Here is a 17,310-nt window from a genome sequence, read left to right as displayed (position 1 = left end):
ATACGGACCGTGGGCGATTTTCTACCGTGATGGTGAACGCCTACTGCTGGAAGATTTTTTGGGAATACCACGAACTGTCACCAGGACAGTTCCTAAATTATCATAAATACGCGGAGCTCTAGTAGAACTCTGGGGGCCGGATGTGACAACTGATCACCCATGGGACCCTTCAGGCCATGGTAACGTTAGGACTGGCAGGACATCTAGTGAAGTGGCTTTACCAAGGCATAATGATGACTATATATCGATGTCTGCTACACGTGCAGGGCAAGTGGGTGACTGCCTTAAATAGACAGCTTACCGAGGAAGAATGGAAAAAAAGTTTTAGGTAGTCCCAAAAAGGTATCCAGGAATGCAGCTTTTAAATGTATCCAATTTAATGTACTCCATAGAACTTACCTTACCCCACACAGATTGAATGTAGTATATGGAAGTGATACCCAAGCCTATGCCAGATGCTCACAGGAAGACGCTGACTTTGACCACATGGTTTAGGCCTGTCCTGCGCTTGCCGGCTATTGGCCGGAGATTGTCAAAATGTTTAACAAGATTTATCACGGACCCTGACATGCCGTCCAGAGGTCTGCCTTGTGGGCCTCTTTCCGAGACCTAAAGCCAAAAGACTTAGTCATAGATTCATTGATCTGGCCTTTCTCTTAGCCAAGCAAAGATTGGCGCCTAGATGGAAGGCGAAGCAACCCCCTCTAGTGGTACATTGGGAACAGGATGTTACTTGCTGGGCTAGGGAGGAGGAGCAGGCCTTGATCAGGGAGGATAAAGTCACAAAGCGGCATAAACCATTAGCTGAGCTCTGGGCGGAACTAGTGAAGGCGTGGGATACACAACACTCATCTGATGTGACCACGCATTCTAGCTCCACCGACTCTAACAGGTGAGAATAGACACCCACATCGCCGGGGTTCGGTGGGAGTTGAGTGAATTCTGTTGTAGGGACATGCAGTCACTCGGTTCAAGTACCAGATGGCGTCCTTGCTGGTTCAGGGATTGGCTGTCCAGGACCCCCTGCCGCCCTAGTTCTGCCCCCTCCTCCTCCCGTTAGGGCCCCTCCCCCGACCCCCTACGTAACGACATTTAACCGATGACAGATCTCTGAGATAAGAGCAGACCTCTAGTGGTTTTCTTTTTGCTATAAGTTCATTGTTTTGTTTTATATTACATAAAGACAAGGAATTTGTGTTATTGGTTTCCTTATTTCTCATTATGGCTTCTCTCCTATTCTACATTATCTCTGAAAGCGTAGCCTAAGTACTAGGCTCCAATAGTCTACATGTTTTGCATGCTCAGATAGAATGCTATGGACAATAACCAAACCACTCCCCGGGGTTTCTTTATTCCCTCTGGTGAGAGAGAATGAGTTAGGAAAAACCAAAGGAAATGATGGACGGAGGGTTGACAATACAAGCACTCACCCCCAGTCAACTGATCTGGGTTTAATCCATCACCGTTCTTTAGCCCACTCTGCCACCCCAGTTCAGACATGGCCATATGCAAATCAGTCTGTCCCTGTGCCTCATGGGAACAGTCCAGCCCGAACTGCCAAGCCATGCCTTCCCTGGACCGGAAACAAGCTACCGAGGACCGGTTTCTGGCATTTCAGCCGTCTTCAGCCTGGCTTGCTTGAATCCAGTGGCAAAGTGAGCAAGGGGCTCACATCTGAGTATACCCTGCCAACTTATGGCGAACAAAGAAAAACCAAAGGAAATGATGGACGGAGCGTTAACAATACAAGCACTCACCCCCAGTCAACTGATCTGGGTTTAATCCATTACCGTTCTGTAGCCCACTCTGCCACCCCAGTTCAGACATGGCCATATGCAAATCAGTCTGACCCTGTGCCTCATGGGAACAGTCCAGCCCGAACTGCCAAGCCATGCCTCCCTGGACCGGAAACAAGCTACCGAGGACCGATTTCTGGCATTTCAGCCGTCTTCAGCCCGGCTTGCTTGAATCCAGTGGCAAAGTGAGCAAGGGACTCACGTCTGAGAATACCCTGCCAACTTATGGCGAACAAAGAAAAAACAAAGGAAATGATGGACGGAGCGTTGACAATACAAGCAATCACCCCCAGTCAACTGATCTGGGTTTAATCTATCACCGTTCTTTAGCCCACTCTGCCACCCCAGTTCAGATATGGCCATATGCAAATCAGTCTGACCCTGTGCCTCATGGGAACAGTCCAGCCCGAACTGCCAAGCCATGCCTTCCCTGAACCGGAAACAAGCAACCGAGGACCAGTTTCTGGCATGTCAGCCATCTTCAGCCCGGCTTGCTTGAATCCAGTGGCAAAGTGAGCAAGGGACTCACGTCTAAGTATACCCTGCCAACTTATGGCGAACAAAGAAAAACCAAAGGAAATGATGGACGGAGCGTTGACAATCCAAGCACTCACCCCCAGTCAACTGATCTGGGTTTAATCCATCACCGTTCTTTAGCCCACTCTGCCACCCCAGTTCAGACATGGCCATATGCAAATCAGTCTGACCCTGTGCCTCATGGGAACAGTCCAGCCCGAACTGCCAAGCCATGCCTTCCCTGTACCGGAAACAAGCTACCGAGGACCGGTTTCTGGCATTTCAGCCGTCTTCAGCCCGGCTTGCTTGAATCCAGTGGCAAAGTGAGCGAGGGACTCACGTCTGAGCATACCCTGCCAACGTATGGCGAACAAAGAAAAACCAAAGGAAATGATGGACGGAGCGTTGACAATACAAGCACTCACCCCTAGTCAACTGATCTGGGTTTAATCCATCACCGTTCTTTAGCCCACTCTGCCACCCCAGTTCAGACATGGCCATATGCAAATCAGTCTGACCCTGTGCCTCATGGGAACAGTCCAGCCCGAACTGCCAAGCCATGCCTTCCCTGGACTGGAAACAAGCTACCGAGGACCGGTTTCTGGCATTTGAGCCGTCTTCAGCCCGGCTTGCTTGAATCCAGTGGCAAAGTGAGCAAGGGACTCACGTCTGAGCATACCCTGTCAACTTATGGCGAACAAAGAAAAAACAAAGGAAATGATGGACGGAGGGTTGACAATGCAGGCACTCACCCCCAGTCAACTGATCTGGGTTTAATCCATCACCGTTCTTTAGCCCACTCTGCCACCCCAGTTCAGACATGGCCATATGCAAATCAGTCTGACCCTGTGCCTCATGGGAACAGTCCAGCCCGAACTGCCAAGCCATGCCTTTCCTGGACCGGAAACAAGCTACCGAGGACCGGTTTCTGGCATTTCAGCCGTCTTCAGCCTGGCTTGCTTGAATCCAGTGGCAAAGTGAGCAAGGGACTCCCGTCTGAGCATACCCTGCCAACTTATGGCGAACAAAGAAAAACCAAAGGAAATGATGGACGGAGCTTTGACAATACAAGCACTCACCCCCAGTCAACTGATCTGGGTTTAATCCATCACCGTTCTTTAGCAAACCCAGATCAGTTGACTGGGGGTGAGTGCTTGTATTGTCAACGCTCCGTCCATTATTTCCTTTGGTTTTTCTTTGTTCGCCCTAAGTTGGCAGGGTATGCTCAGACGTGAGTCCCTTGCTCACTTTGCCACTGGATTCAAGCAAACCGGGCTGAAGAAGGCTGAAATGCCAGAAACCGGTCCTCTGTAGTTGTTTTTTTTTTATGTGGGTCTTTGCATGTTTTAACCGATGACAGATCGATGAGCTAATAGCAGACCTCTAGTGGTTTTCTTTTTGCTATAAGTTCATTGTTTTGTTTTATATTACATAAAGACAAGGAATTCGTGTTATTGGTTTCTTTATTTCTCACTATGGCTTCTCTCCTATTCTACATATTCTCTGAAAGCATAGCCTAAGTACTAGGCTCCAATAGTCTACATGTTTTGCATGCTCATATAGAATGCTATGGACAATAACCCGACCACTCCCCGGGGTTTCTTTATTCCCTCTGGTGAGAGACTGATTTACCCTTCGAAGGAAACCGTGAGAGACTGCTGGTTTGGACTCGAGCCACAATGTCATTATTACTGATTTGCTATCACTTACATGGGTAAAAATGATGTGTATAGTGCAATGTAAATGATAACAGTCAACCGTCTTGAGTAACATTTTGCTCTCACTATGGAATAGTAACTGTGTTAAGTGTGTAAGATAAGAGTGTTATATAAAAACTAATAAAAACTATTTTCAAAATATATATATACACATAGATACCTCTTCAGATAATGAGAAGCGACATTGGAAGAACATGGCTAAAACTCTGGAATTGTTTATTTTGCAATGAACAATAAATGGGCAAATTCCAAAGTGAAGAAAGGGACTTGACCAACCCTACAACATAACTACACTGCACATTCTTCGTGCTGTTGTACTTGAATAAGAAAGGGCTGCATGGTTTGAGCCACAATGCAGTTAGGCCCAAGAAAATACAATTTTTGCTTCAAAGAAAGATTTTTATGCGTGTAACGGTGCTTGTTAAAGGTCTCAAAGGGCTGTTTACAAAGCAGTTCATTATTAGTATATTTATAACCCCACAATGGTGCAGGCAGATGAGAAACACGAATTGTCTGAGAGGAAAAAGTCAATAGGAATATGTTACAGTCCTCTAGTCTGAAAACTGAAATGTGATACTTTGGTTGAGCTGCGGGCTGGCAACCTAAGGGCTAGGGTTCTCTGATCTACCTTCAGTGCAGCGAATATTGTGTATTTTGTGCAGCTCGCTGTAATTCCCTGTGCCCCGAACTGTACATTTCTCTTATTAACTTTAAATGTGTGATTGCGTAACATAAATAAAACATGGATGTATGACATTACAACGCATGCTTTTACATCGCATGCTTTTACAACGCGAGTTTTACAACGCATACCATTACAACGCATAGTGCTTTGGGGCGCTGGATAGTGAATAGTTTAATTTACTATTCCAACTCCAGTCCCCGTGGATAGTAGGGAAGGTGTTGGACAGTAAATTAAACCTATTCCCTATCCTAGAGCACCCTCCAGCGCAATGCGTTGTAATGGTTTGCGTTGTAAAAGTTGCGTCGTAAAGGCACTGCGTGGTAAAAGTTGCGAGGTAAAGGTTGTATACCATAAAACATGCGCTGTGTCATGTGAATAATATGCTTGGGATCTCATTTCTACAACCTATGACAGATTTCGATATTTAGCTATAACCACATGTCTATAATACAATTCAATGTCCAGCAACTCGTGTTCCATTTCAGTGGAGTGTTCAACTTCCGTTGAACCTAGGTTTAGCTTATAACAAATATTTTATTATATTTTTTAATAAGATATTTCATTAACCATACAAAACAAATGTTAACTCATTTATTTTGTTCTAGCAACTGAAACCAGGATGGCATTTTTACGCCAGACTCTCCCACTGAGATTTTACACATATTTTTTTTTATTTTTTTTATGTGGGTCTTTGCATGTTTTAACCGATGACAGATCTCTGAGCTAATAGCAGACCTCTAGTGGTTTTCTTTTTGCTATAAGTTCATTGTTTTGTTTTATATTACACAAAGACAAGGAATTCGTCTTATTGGTTTCTTTATTTCTCACTATGGCTTCTCTCCTATTCTACATAAACTCTGAAAGTGTAGCCTAAGTACTAGGCTCCAATAGTCTACATGGTTTGCATGCTCAGATAGAATGCTATGGACAATAACCTGACCCACTCCCCAGGGTTTCTTTATTCCCTCTGGTGAGAGACTGGTTTACCCTTCGAAGGAAACCGTGAGAGACTGCTGGTCTGGACTCGAGCCACAATGTCATTATTACTGATTTGCTATCACTTACATGGGTAGAAATGATGGGTATAGTGCAATGTAAATTATAACAGTCAACCGTCTAGAGTAACATGGTGATCTCACTAAGGAAATGTAACTGTGTTGAGTGTATGAGTGTAATATAAAAACTAATAAAAACTATTCTCCCCCAAAAATATATACACATATATACCTCTTCAGATAATGAGGAGCGACATTGGAAGAACATGGCTAAAACTGTGGAATTGTTTATTTTGCAATGAACAATAAATGGGCAAATTCCAAAGTGAAGAAAGGGACTTGACCAATCCTACAACACAACTACACTGCACATTCTTCGTGCTGTTGTACTTAAATAAGAAAGGACTGCATGGTTTGAGGCACAATGCAGTTAGGCCCAAGAAAATACAATTTTTGCTTCAAAGAAAGATTTTTGTGCGTGTAACGGTGCTTGTTAAAGGTTTAGGTCTCAAAGGGCTGTTTACAAAGCAGTTCATTATTAGTATATTTATAACCCCACAATGGTGCAGGCAGATGAGAAACACGAATTGTCTGAGAGGAAAAAGTCAATAGGAATATGTTACAGTCCTCTAGTCTGAAAACTGAAATGTGATACTTTGGTTGAGCTGCGGGCTGGCAACCTAAGGGCTAGGGTTCTCTGATCTACCTTCAGTGCAGCGAATATTGTGTATTTTGTGCAGCTCGCTGTAATTCCCTGTGCCCCGAACTGTACATTTCTCTTATTAACTTTAAATGTGTGATTGCGTAACATAAATAAAACATGGATGTATGACATTACAATGCATGCTTTTACATCGCATGCTTTTACAACGCGAGTTTTACAACGCATACCATTACAACGCATAGTGCTTTGGGGCGCTGGATAGTGAATAGTTTAATTTACTATTCCAACTCCAGTCCCCGTGGATAGTAGGGAAGGTGTTGGACAGTAAATTAAACCTATTCCCTATCCTAAAGCGCCCCCCCAGCGCAATGCGTTGTAATGGTTTGCGTTGTAAAAGTTGCGTCGTAAAGGCACTGCGTGGTAAAAGTTGCGTGGTAAAGGTTGTATACCATAAAACATGCGCTGTGTCATGTGAATAATATGCTTCGGATCTCATTTCTACAACCTATGACAGATTTCGATATTTAGCTATAACCACATGTCTATAATACAATTCAATGTCCAGCAACTCGTGTTCCATTTCAGTGGAGTGTTCAACTTCCGTTGAACCTAGGTTTAGCTTATAACAAATATTTTATTATATTTTTCAATAAGATATTTCATTAACCATACAAAACAAATGTTAACTCATTTATTTTGTTCCTGCAACTGAAACCAGGATGGCATTTTTACGCCAGACTCTCCCACTGAGATTTTACACATATTTTTAATCCGTTTGTGGCAATTGTTGTAAAATAGCAAAAGCAAGAACAATCAGGGGGATTTTCTTTAACAGCACAATCACGCGTTAGTTGATGTACTTACAATGGTTCTCTCAACGTCGGTCGGTGACTTTTAAAATATTTATTAGCGAAGGTATTATTAACTACCCATGACAAAACAACTTCATTGCAGGTTGTGCAAGATGCATTGCAGAACAGTTGGACAGGAGAACCTGTGAAAAGTAATACAAATAGACAATTAAAGAATAAATGCCTTTAAAAACTAGTATGGACTTCGACACATGCATAAACGAATCCCTGTAAAACAAGCATTGGCAAAGCCAATAGGTCAGGTATGTAACTTGGATTGGTGACTGTGTGTATGGTATTGTGAATGAGCAAGTGAATGCATGAGTAATATAATGGGTGAAATGAGGGGATGCGTCCATCACTGCACTCCCCATCCATGCACTTGGTCACTTCTTCCCTTTATGCAGCGTTTCATCTTTCCATTGACCCTTGTGGTGGACTTAAGCCACTTGAAGGTGCACTTTCCTGCAGCATACTGAAGAACTAGCCTAGCAGCAAACTCTACAATGAACATTAGCCTATCATTTAAGAAGGGCATAGATTCGCAGTAAAACCTGCTGTTAAATCGCTGTCGATCATGCCGGTTTATCAATCTCAACAAGAAAGGATTCTCCATGATCAGGGGAGTAACTGCACCTCATCCTCATCTCGCTAACACTTTGTCATTGTGGGACCCGCCTACACCTGACGTAGGGACTGGGGAACGGGGAGGGTGTCGCAGGTAGATATGCCACCCAACCTCAGCACCCATGACACTTAATTGCATCTTACCTATATAGTGGGTGTATATCATTAATTTCAAGTATGCATTAAAGTATTTTTCTTCTTAAAAGTAAAGCCCTGGGATGGTCAATCAGTTTTTGCACTACTGAGTGTTTACTGAGTACCCCATACTACCTCCCTGATAATTCTGTGACTGCTCACTATCACCAACAATGAAGAGCTGAAGGGGTTGTACTTGTCCCAGTCTGCGGAGACATAGTGGAATGGACCCCGGGACATCCGAGGCAAAGGATGCCAATCAACTCTGTTGAAGCCAAGTAGCTCCTGCTTGCCCCAAAAAGTCTGAAACAAATTCTGTGTTTTTCCAAACACTTTTCACTAAGAAGTCCTGACATACTGTGCAAAGACTTGCTTCGCCCCTTATGCTCTGATCACCCACATATGTACAGCGCTGAGCTGAGCCATGCACACTTATGTTGCTGATTTACGCTACTTGTAATGCTATTGTGCCTTTTGAAAAATTGAATAAATAGATTTGAATAAAAGCAAGTGGGATATTGTACAATAGCTCTGCTGTACAGGTACAGCTCACAAGGTGCATTTATTTGATACATTATGGAGGGCTGAGCACCTAAGAAGAGAGTGAGCTGAGCAGTATGATGGAAAATTGTCTGGACACTGTAGCGGACAGTAAGCGAAGGGCAAAAATTCAGCAGACATGCAGTTTCTAGCATAGATACGTAATCCCAGCTTCACTGTTGATATTTACTCCCAGGGCATCCATGCCGGAGCCTTTTCATTGATACCTCCTTCTCTAGGTGAAAAGGCATATAGGCCTGCAGTTTACTTTTGCATACATTTTTTAGAAAAAAATGCTACTTTTAAAAACTTTCTTTAAAGCCAGTATACCTCTTTGACTTTTTTGCTGGGAAGAAAATTAGAAATCACATGTTCAACCCAAATACCTGCGAAAATGAACAAATGATGGACCGAATGCTGAACAATGCAAGCATTCACCCCAGTCACAAAGATCTGAGTTTAATCCATCGTTTTTTTGCTCATGAAGAACAGGGTCAAGACTGATTTGCATATGGCTGGGTCCAAACTGGGGTGGCGTGGTGAGCAAAAGAACGATGATGGATTAAACACAGATCTGGGACTGGGGGAGAGTGGTTGAAAACTTTCAACACTCTGTACATCATCTTGTTGTGTTTGCGACCCAAATACTTGGCACGTTCTATCAGCACATGACATTATTTATCCTCTGAATGAGGGGACACACTTGATGGAGCATAATTAAAGACGTTGGAAGGCACAATTAAGCAGAGATGTTATACTTTTATGGTGTATGTATGTTATAAATGCAAATGTTGCTTTGTGTCGACTATGGAAAGCCAAGTTCTCAGGTTTCTCCTATTCAAAGCTCCTGTGAGGCTCAGCACCATACAACTGAAGCCAAAGTTACCTACAATGTGATACATCACTGCATAAACATAGTCCACTTTCATCAGATGCTCATTATAGCCAGTCGGAGAAGAGTGAAAACTGATGAAGAAAGCTGGGGAGAAGGATTTGGGAGTGGAAAAGAATTTAAGAGGTTCAGATTCCTCAGAACAGTACCCTTAACCTACCCATGTGACCTGGCCCTCTTCTATTGCAAGATAGGTAAAGAATTACAGGCAAGAAAAAAACTAGTGGTGAAGAGCAGCATCAGGCAGTCTCACCATAGTCATGGCAATGTGCTGAAGAACACAAGGGTTAAGATTGCTCCATTCATATCCATCACAGGGGGTTGTTGAAAATGTAGTGGTTAACAGAGTGAAACTGGGCATATCTATGCTTTATTACGGTGTAAAGATGATGGAGCGCCTCTGAGAAAATGGGCATTGACCTAGAGGGAGAAAACATGTCCTACAATCTCCAGATAGTGAATAAAATTACAAACATTAGAGTCAAGTAGATAATGTGAAAAAAAGTACAAGGCAGGATGCTCTGAGGGATGGCCACAGCCCATGGGTGATGTCACACATTTGCAGACATGTAGAGCTACAGAGGTCAATCAATCCAGGACAATTGGTGACAACAGTGAGGATGGTGCTGTGAGGCAGGAGATGCACACCCCAAAAAAGAGAGAAGCAAGCAGAGAGTTAAAGAGACACACAGAGTTATATGATGGGAAAGGAAGATAATTAAAAGAGAAACAATACAGAAAACAAAGAAGTGGAGAAAAAGGGAAAAGGAAGAAGACAGAGCTGGAGAAAAGAGGTGAGAAAAATAGAGAGAGAGAATGAGAGTAACAGAGAAAAAGGGGGGAAAAGAGAGGAGGGAGAGTGGAGGAGCGAGAGTGGGAAAAGAGAGAGGGAGAGATCGAGGGGAAAGAGAAAGATGGAAGGGAGACTGAAGAGAGGCAATATGCCAATAAGAGTGGATGAGGAGCAGAGTGAATCAGGGAGATCTTGCAGGACCCATAGATGGGGATTTAAATGGTTTTGCAATCCTACTACAACTTTACAACAGTCAGTAAATTATTTTTATATTTCTCCTAGTAATCATTCACATTTAGAATGTTTATACATTTAATGATTTGCCCTTTAAACTTCGCACTGCCATGTTCTTTCCTACAAATATTACATTCTTAAGATGCTCAAAAACTAGAGCATATATCTATGTACCAGCTTAAAGTCCAGGGACAAGGCTTAGTTAATCCTACCATTCATTATTAAATTTAAGAAAACCTCAGCTGTGTGAAGTTTAAAGATAATATGGGTGAATGTATTAAATCGGAGTTATTCATGTACCTTGGAAGAGTCCAATCTCACAAGCTTTAATTAAATGTAAAGATCCCCTGGTTTGTTAAGATTTCTTCATGCCCTCCTGTTACTCCATTTTTAGCGCACCTATTTTTACGTTCACCCCTTAAATTCATCGTGTGATCAATTCAGGATGCGTCTCTAAATTGAGGATAACTACTAAGGTGTATTATGTGATGTATTTCCAAAATAAATCTCATCCCCGGATCTTCATTTGCTAACCACAATTGTAAGGAGACAAAGAATTACCAGTATTTCAGCATACACGCTGAAGATCCAGCCGAATTCAATCGTTTTATGGATACAACATAAACAAATCAAGCAAACTAGTACAACTGTATTAACTACAACTTGCATTATTTTCCCATGTCGTGAGTATTTATTTGATGAAAAGGCTATCAAGCTACTTACCAATCTTCACATACAGCTTTTCATCACTGGGATAAAGGATCACTGGCGGTTTCTCTTCTTCAGGCACTAGGGAAAAAAACAAGTTCACATATTAAGCATTACCCTCACCTGCAGTGGCAGGTTCTGATGGCTAATGTAAATACAATGAAATGTTTTAAACCAGTAATGCAACAAGCAAGGGCAGAGCTGAAATATAATATAAAACAGACAAGTCTGAAAGCCAAAAGACCCTAAAAACTAGTAGCCATTTCTGGGCTCACACAGGGGCGTAGGAAGGGGGGTGCAGTGGGTGTGGGCCGCCCGGGTGTCATCACTGAGGGGGGGGGAGACAAAATGGCAAAAATATGTGTTTTAAACACATTTTTGCCATTTTGTCTACCCCCTCAGTGATGACACTTGTCACCCCCGGCTTGACAAAATGGCAAAACTATGTGTTTCAAACACATATTTTTGCCATTTTGTCAAGCCGGGGGTGAACAGATATTTTCCACACCGGGTATCACCTGACCTTGCTACACCACTGGGCTCACAAATTATCTGAGACTCTTGGCTGGCAGAGAAAAATAGAAAGGTCTATTAGCAGGAAAAAGACAGCCCAATAAGGAGGTCAGAGCTATCACATTGTTAATTTTTGAGGACTATCAAATGGTGTGAAACCAGCAGGGCGTATCTATCAGCTTTAGTAACTAATTGCTAGTAGTTCACCTTCAGTTTTATTTACATTTTTACAACTTTAGAGATCTCAATCTTCTCTGGAAGCATGGATGACAACATCAACCCACTTTGAGTAAGGAGGGACAAATAAAAGGACTGGGGCTAGTGCTAGACTAAACAACCTGGAAGCATCCACTTAAGAATATGAATATAGCATTGGGGAGAGTGGAGAGGAGACAGGGATAGGAAAGGATGGGACATGTGGTAAACGGGAGAGAAGCAGAATGGGGGATTGAAGATGGAGATGAGAAGGAAAAAGGGAGAGGGATAACAAGAGCAAGCAAGTTTAGATAAAAAGTACAATGATGCAGTCTGAAAAATATAGATGGAATACGTACGGTAAAAGGAGCTATGTGGTGGCAAGTGAGTTAGAATAGTGGTGGGGAAGCGGGCAGAGGAGACAAAAAGAGGTGGCAGTAGAGCGAGCAACATGAAAAGATTAAGAAAACATGCATTGGCATAACCAATAGGTCTCGCCTTTGGGACCTTATCAGTATTTAGTTATGTAGCATGTCCCAAAGGTGAGACCTATTGGCTATGACAATGCTTGTTGCTATATCTGGGCATGTTGAGAGGCTAGGGGACTGGGTCTCGATGTCAGGTTGGGAGCACAGCAATGACCTACTCAATTTGAATGCGTAGGTAATACAACCGGAGGCGTGAAATGAAAGGTTCACTACCAGGAATAACAGGAAGGTAGAAAGTTAGTCTGGTTAGAAAGGTAAGGAGGGGTAGAGGCAGGCTTGGTGGTGAGGGGAGAAACAGATGCATGCTGGGAGAGCGCTGTGAGGGAGGGAGGTGAAATGGGAAAAGGCACTGAAAGGCGGGTCGGGTAAAGACCGTAGTGAGGCAAACAGAAGGGTAGCAAGGGGTGAAGGGTAGACAAAGAAGTGAGGTGTAGAAGAAAAAGATTCAGCAGCAGAGACAGGTAAATCAAAGATGGAGAGGGAAGAATAACGCAGTCGAAGAACGAGAGAGGGCCAGGTAGAGAGAGGGTGAGGTGTGTCAGAAACAGGTAGAGGCAGCTGAGGAAGAGGGAATAATAAAGACTGAGGTAGACAGGTGAGATAGAGGGGTGCGTTGTTGATATAAAGGAAGTGCAGAGATGTGGCAGAGAGATGTTACTGAAGAGGAAAAGAAGTAGAGGTATTGAGAAAGGAGTAATGTACTAAAAGAAGTAAGGGGGTGAACAGCGGTAGAATGAGTGGAAGGGGAAAGAACACATAGAAGATGAATGGCAGGGTAAAGTGAGCGATCAGGCAGTGAGTGTGAGGAGTGTGATACAGAGGGATATGTGGCAGTGGGCGCAAGGTGTGGGGTACAGAGGGATATGCTGTGGCAGTGAGTGCGAGGTGTGGGGTACAGAGGGATATGTTGTGGCAGTGAGTGCGAGGTGTGGGGTACAGAGGGATAAAAGGCAGTGAGCTAGAGGTGTGGGGTACAGAGGGATATAGGGCAGTGAGCGAGAGGTGTGGGGTACAAAGGGATATAAGGCAGTGAACGAGAGGTGTGGGGTACAGAGGGATTTTAGGCAGTGAGCGCGGGCAGTGGGGTATGGAGGGATATAAGGCAGTGAAACACAGGGTCGGGACGTCCTGCCAGACATGATAGGGTGCATACTGGCAGGTAGATATGTTATTGACACAAGACTATGTACGTTTTAGTGGTATCTGAAATCCGGGCTATGCTGCAACCTCAATTTTTGACTTGGGAGGATAATGCACCGACCCCCCCGCCCCAAAAAAAAACCCTCATTCAGAAGACCCTTTGCTCTCAGGCTACACAGTGTTAAAAGGAGGTCTTGGTGTCTAGACCTAGTTTGCCACTTCCCCTTAGGATGCAGCCTGCACTTTCACCTATGGCTGATTAAGGAAAGGACTGCACAAACCAGAATGACATTGAGCACGAGTTTGAAGGGGGTGGGTGTATTTCCGCACCACCTCTAGCAGTGGTGATGTCAAGTGGCACTTGAGGCAGATCCTATTCTGTTTCATGGCCTTAGGGAGAAAAACCCAATCATGGCACACACAACACTGCTCTCTGTCTGCTGGTCTCGGCAGCGCATACCCAACCCGCTGAGCTGCCTCATTGGTTCAGGGTGGGATGTATGCTTTCCCAGCTCAAACTGACCATTGTCATTCTGTATGTGATAATCAGCCACAGACAGAATGACAATGGGCGGAAGGGGCTGTGAGGAGGCGTGCAAGGCGCCCCATCAGGGAGTTGAGGCCTCTGGCAGGGAACAGCTCTGCTCCCTGCAGGGCCCAGAATTACAACAAAAGGCGCCTGTAAAAGCATGGGTGTCCGCGGGGGGGGGCAAGGAGGGGTGCTCCAAGGAGGGGCAAGCGCCCCTCCTTGCCCCTCCTGCGGACGCCCATGGTTCTACAAGTCGTTCACATTAAGTAGCTTTCTGACCGATAATCCGTTGTGCCATACTGCAATCCCAGATGCATTTGCATATGAAACATGGGACTTTTTCTGAAGATAATCAAATGTGGAGGTGCAACTGGCCACCTTCCAGGTAGTAACACTTAGGAATAGTGCCCAATCGCAAGTAGCTTGTGGAACCACACTCAAGAGCTTGAGCTGAATAGGGGCTGTCAGAGCCTAGACTGGGAGACTAGCTCACCCAATCACACCAACCATTCCAAGATGGCGCCCAGTGTTTGGCTCTCATGTGGATCGAGTGAATATCAGTGCCTGAAGGGCGCACATGCTCTGCGAAGAACAGGTGAGGGAAATTCAGTCATTGTAGTGAAAAGAAAAATCCTGTGTTTTTTGTGGAGAACTGGAATGCATGGGTAGTGTAGGGAGAGGATGAGCATAATGTTGGCTAGATCTTTCAAGGAAACATTTATTGCCTGCGAGTCCTGTTACCTGGGGAATTATAGTGCTTAAGCTGTGGTACTCTTAACGTCCTCTGTGGAGGACACCCAGGTGCAAAGACTGCTCGGTGCAGGCCCTTCATCCTGACTACAGAAAACTATTCATAATGGACACAAGAGTGGCGCCAAAGAACTTAAAATGGCGGTTGCGGCGTTTCCATGATGCTGCTGGCGTCCAACATAAGCTGTGTGAAGAACACAACATTTTTAAAGGCGTGCTGAGTCAGTGCGCAGCAGACTGACACATACCACGGGTCTACGTGATAAACATCTTAAAAGTGTTATTTTGGAGCTGATCGTCTCTGGAACACCCGCCAGTGTGACTAAAGACTGCCTTTTTTCTGGGTAAAGTAGATATGTCTCCAAATGTGGCCATGTTCCTGAACGGCAGTAATGCACGACTGCTGAAATAAAGAGAATGCTAACACACATTACTAGTGCACACGAGATTGTTGGCGAAGACGGACCCACCCACGCCGAAGGAAGCTGTTACTGAGCGAGGCCGCGTCGAAAGGAAGCAGAGCTTAGAACATCTCTGTCCCTCCTACCAGTGGTAAAAGCACATCGCCGGATACAATGATACTGTCGTGTCCTAGGCTAGGAGCACAGCATGTACCAAGTGACTCTGCAGGCAGCTCCACAGCCGAAGAGCTGCTGGCAAACATAGGCCCAAGTATGGGTATATTTTGCGGATTTGCGGTGTGCAAAATGGCAAATAAATCCGCGAGGTTGCGGAAAAATCCACAAACTCGCGGATTTGCACAAATATAGATATATACTAGAGTACTTTCTACTGGCTAATCAGTAAGTGCTACCTCGTTGGGTAAATGTATAGTGCTTTTCCTACACTGCAGCTGCGTAAAGGGCCAGAAGATTTGTCTCCTGTGACCATGTGTGCCTGTAACTTTGCCACAGCACCTAAAGGCGCCGAGGTCCCCTGAGTGAGCTGTCCATCATAGTTGGGAAAGGGCGGGAAGACGTTTCATACCGCTAGTGTGTGGTGGGCGGGGCCAAACAGGTAGGGCTTCTATGCATGTTCACATGCCTCTTGTGTATAAAGAGTCAGTGAGCGAGCAGGGCAGCAGATGAGGAGAAAGCAGCCTCCAGGTCACAGGAACTACAAGGGAGTTGCGCTCGAGAAAATCATGGATGCAAAAGACCTTCCTCAAGTATTACAGCTAATTTTCGATGGCAGATATGGGGATAAAGCACACTTGCCCAGCCTTGACCGTGCTCACTAATTTATTGGGATGATTAAAACGTTACTGAATTTGGGCTTCAACTCGGGCACCTGCTTTATTTATATCTGTAAGTGCTTCCTGTTGATGTTTAATTTTTGTGACAGGGGCCTCGTGCCAGAATGAATCCTGCCCTGCATATTTATCCACGAAGATGCCACCGTTTTGTGCAATACCTCTACTCAACTGGAGTACTTTCTACTGGCTAATCAGTAAGTGCTACCTCGTTGGGTAAATGTATAGTGATTTTCCTACACTACAGCTGCGTTAAGGGCCAGAAGATTTGTCTCCAGTGACCATGTGTGCCTGTAACTTTGCCACGCACCAAAAGGCGCCGAGGCCTCCTGAGTGAGCTGTCCATCATAGTTGGAAAAGGGCGGGAAGACGTTTCATACCGCTAGTGTGTGGTGGGCGGGGCCAAACGGGTGGGGCTTCTATGCATGTTCACAAACATGCCTCTTGTGTATAAAGGGTCAGAGAGCGAGCAGGGCAGCAGATGTGGATAAAGCAGCCTCCTGGTCACAGGAACTACACGGGGGTTGCGCTCGAGAAACTCATGGATGCAAAGACCTCCCTCAAGTATTACAGCTAATTTTCAACAGCAGATATGGGGATAAAGCACACCTGCCCTGCCTTGACCATGCTCACTAATTTTTTGGGCTGATTAAAACGTTACTGAATTTGAGCTTCAACTCTGGCATGACTTAGTTGTAACTATTCTCTGACCCTGCCTCGGGCACCCGGCTGCTTAGGGTCTGGACAGGGTCAGAGAATAGTTGCAAGTAAGCAACTTCAACTCTGGCAGCTTGCCGGCACCATTTGGAAAATGGTTACAAAGAAATAAATTAGCTTCAACTCGGGCACCTGCTTTAACTCTGTAAGTGTTTCCTGTGGAGGTTTAATTTTGGTGACAGGAGCATCCTGCCAGAATGTTATTTCAAACTGCAAAAAAAGAAATCTGCCCGCGAGCGGATTTGTGGATTTTTCGGCAATTTCGCGGATCGCGAAATTGCAGAAAGTCCGCAAATTCCACCAGCGGAACGGATTTTCCGCCCATACTTACTCTGAAACCAGCGCCCAGCTGGAGTGCTGAAGGGACAGGCGCCCGGGAGCTTTGGGCCTGGATGCTCTGAAGGACATGTCAGGCTAACGGGGAAAATCAACCTTCACAGGCAAGCAGAAAACAAGCGCGCGCCTGGTGTGGCAGCAGGGGGAGGGGGCCTGCGCAATTCCCTTGCGGTAGCGAGCAGCAAGGCACGATGATTGCGACCATATGGCATCACCATATGGTGCCACGCGCTCCC

At 44.8% G+C, this 17,310-nt stretch overlaps 1 protein-coding gene across 1 annotated transcript in view; it reads right to left on the bottom strand.

Moving 5' to 3' along the window:
* LOC144773175 (interleukin-1 receptor type 1-like) overlaps nucleotides 1-17,310 on the bottom strand; it is a 319,985-nt gene that overhangs the window by 75,723 nt on the left and 226,952 nt on the right. Inside the window, exons 5-6 of the mRNA XM_078658048.1 lie at nucleotides 11,170-11,235; nucleotides 7,239-7,368 (exon numbers count right to left, since the gene is read on the bottom strand). Coding sequence (XP_078514174.1) covers nucleotides 7,239-7,368; nucleotides 11,170-11,235 — 196 coding nt within the window. The remainder of the gene's footprint in view (nucleotides 1-7,238; nucleotides 7,369-11,169; nucleotides 11,236-17,310) is intronic.

This window comes from Lissotriton helveticus, chromosome 8, assembly GCF_964261635.1.
Source record: "Lissotriton helveticus chromosome 8, aLisHel1.1, whole genome shotgun sequence".
In the NCBI taxonomy this organism is placed as follows: domain Eukaryota; kingdom Metazoa; phylum Chordata; class Amphibia; order Caudata; family Salamandridae; genus Lissotriton; species Lissotriton helveticus.
Note: the sequence above shows the minus strand (reverse complement) of the source record. Positions and strands in the feature narration are given on the sequence as shown.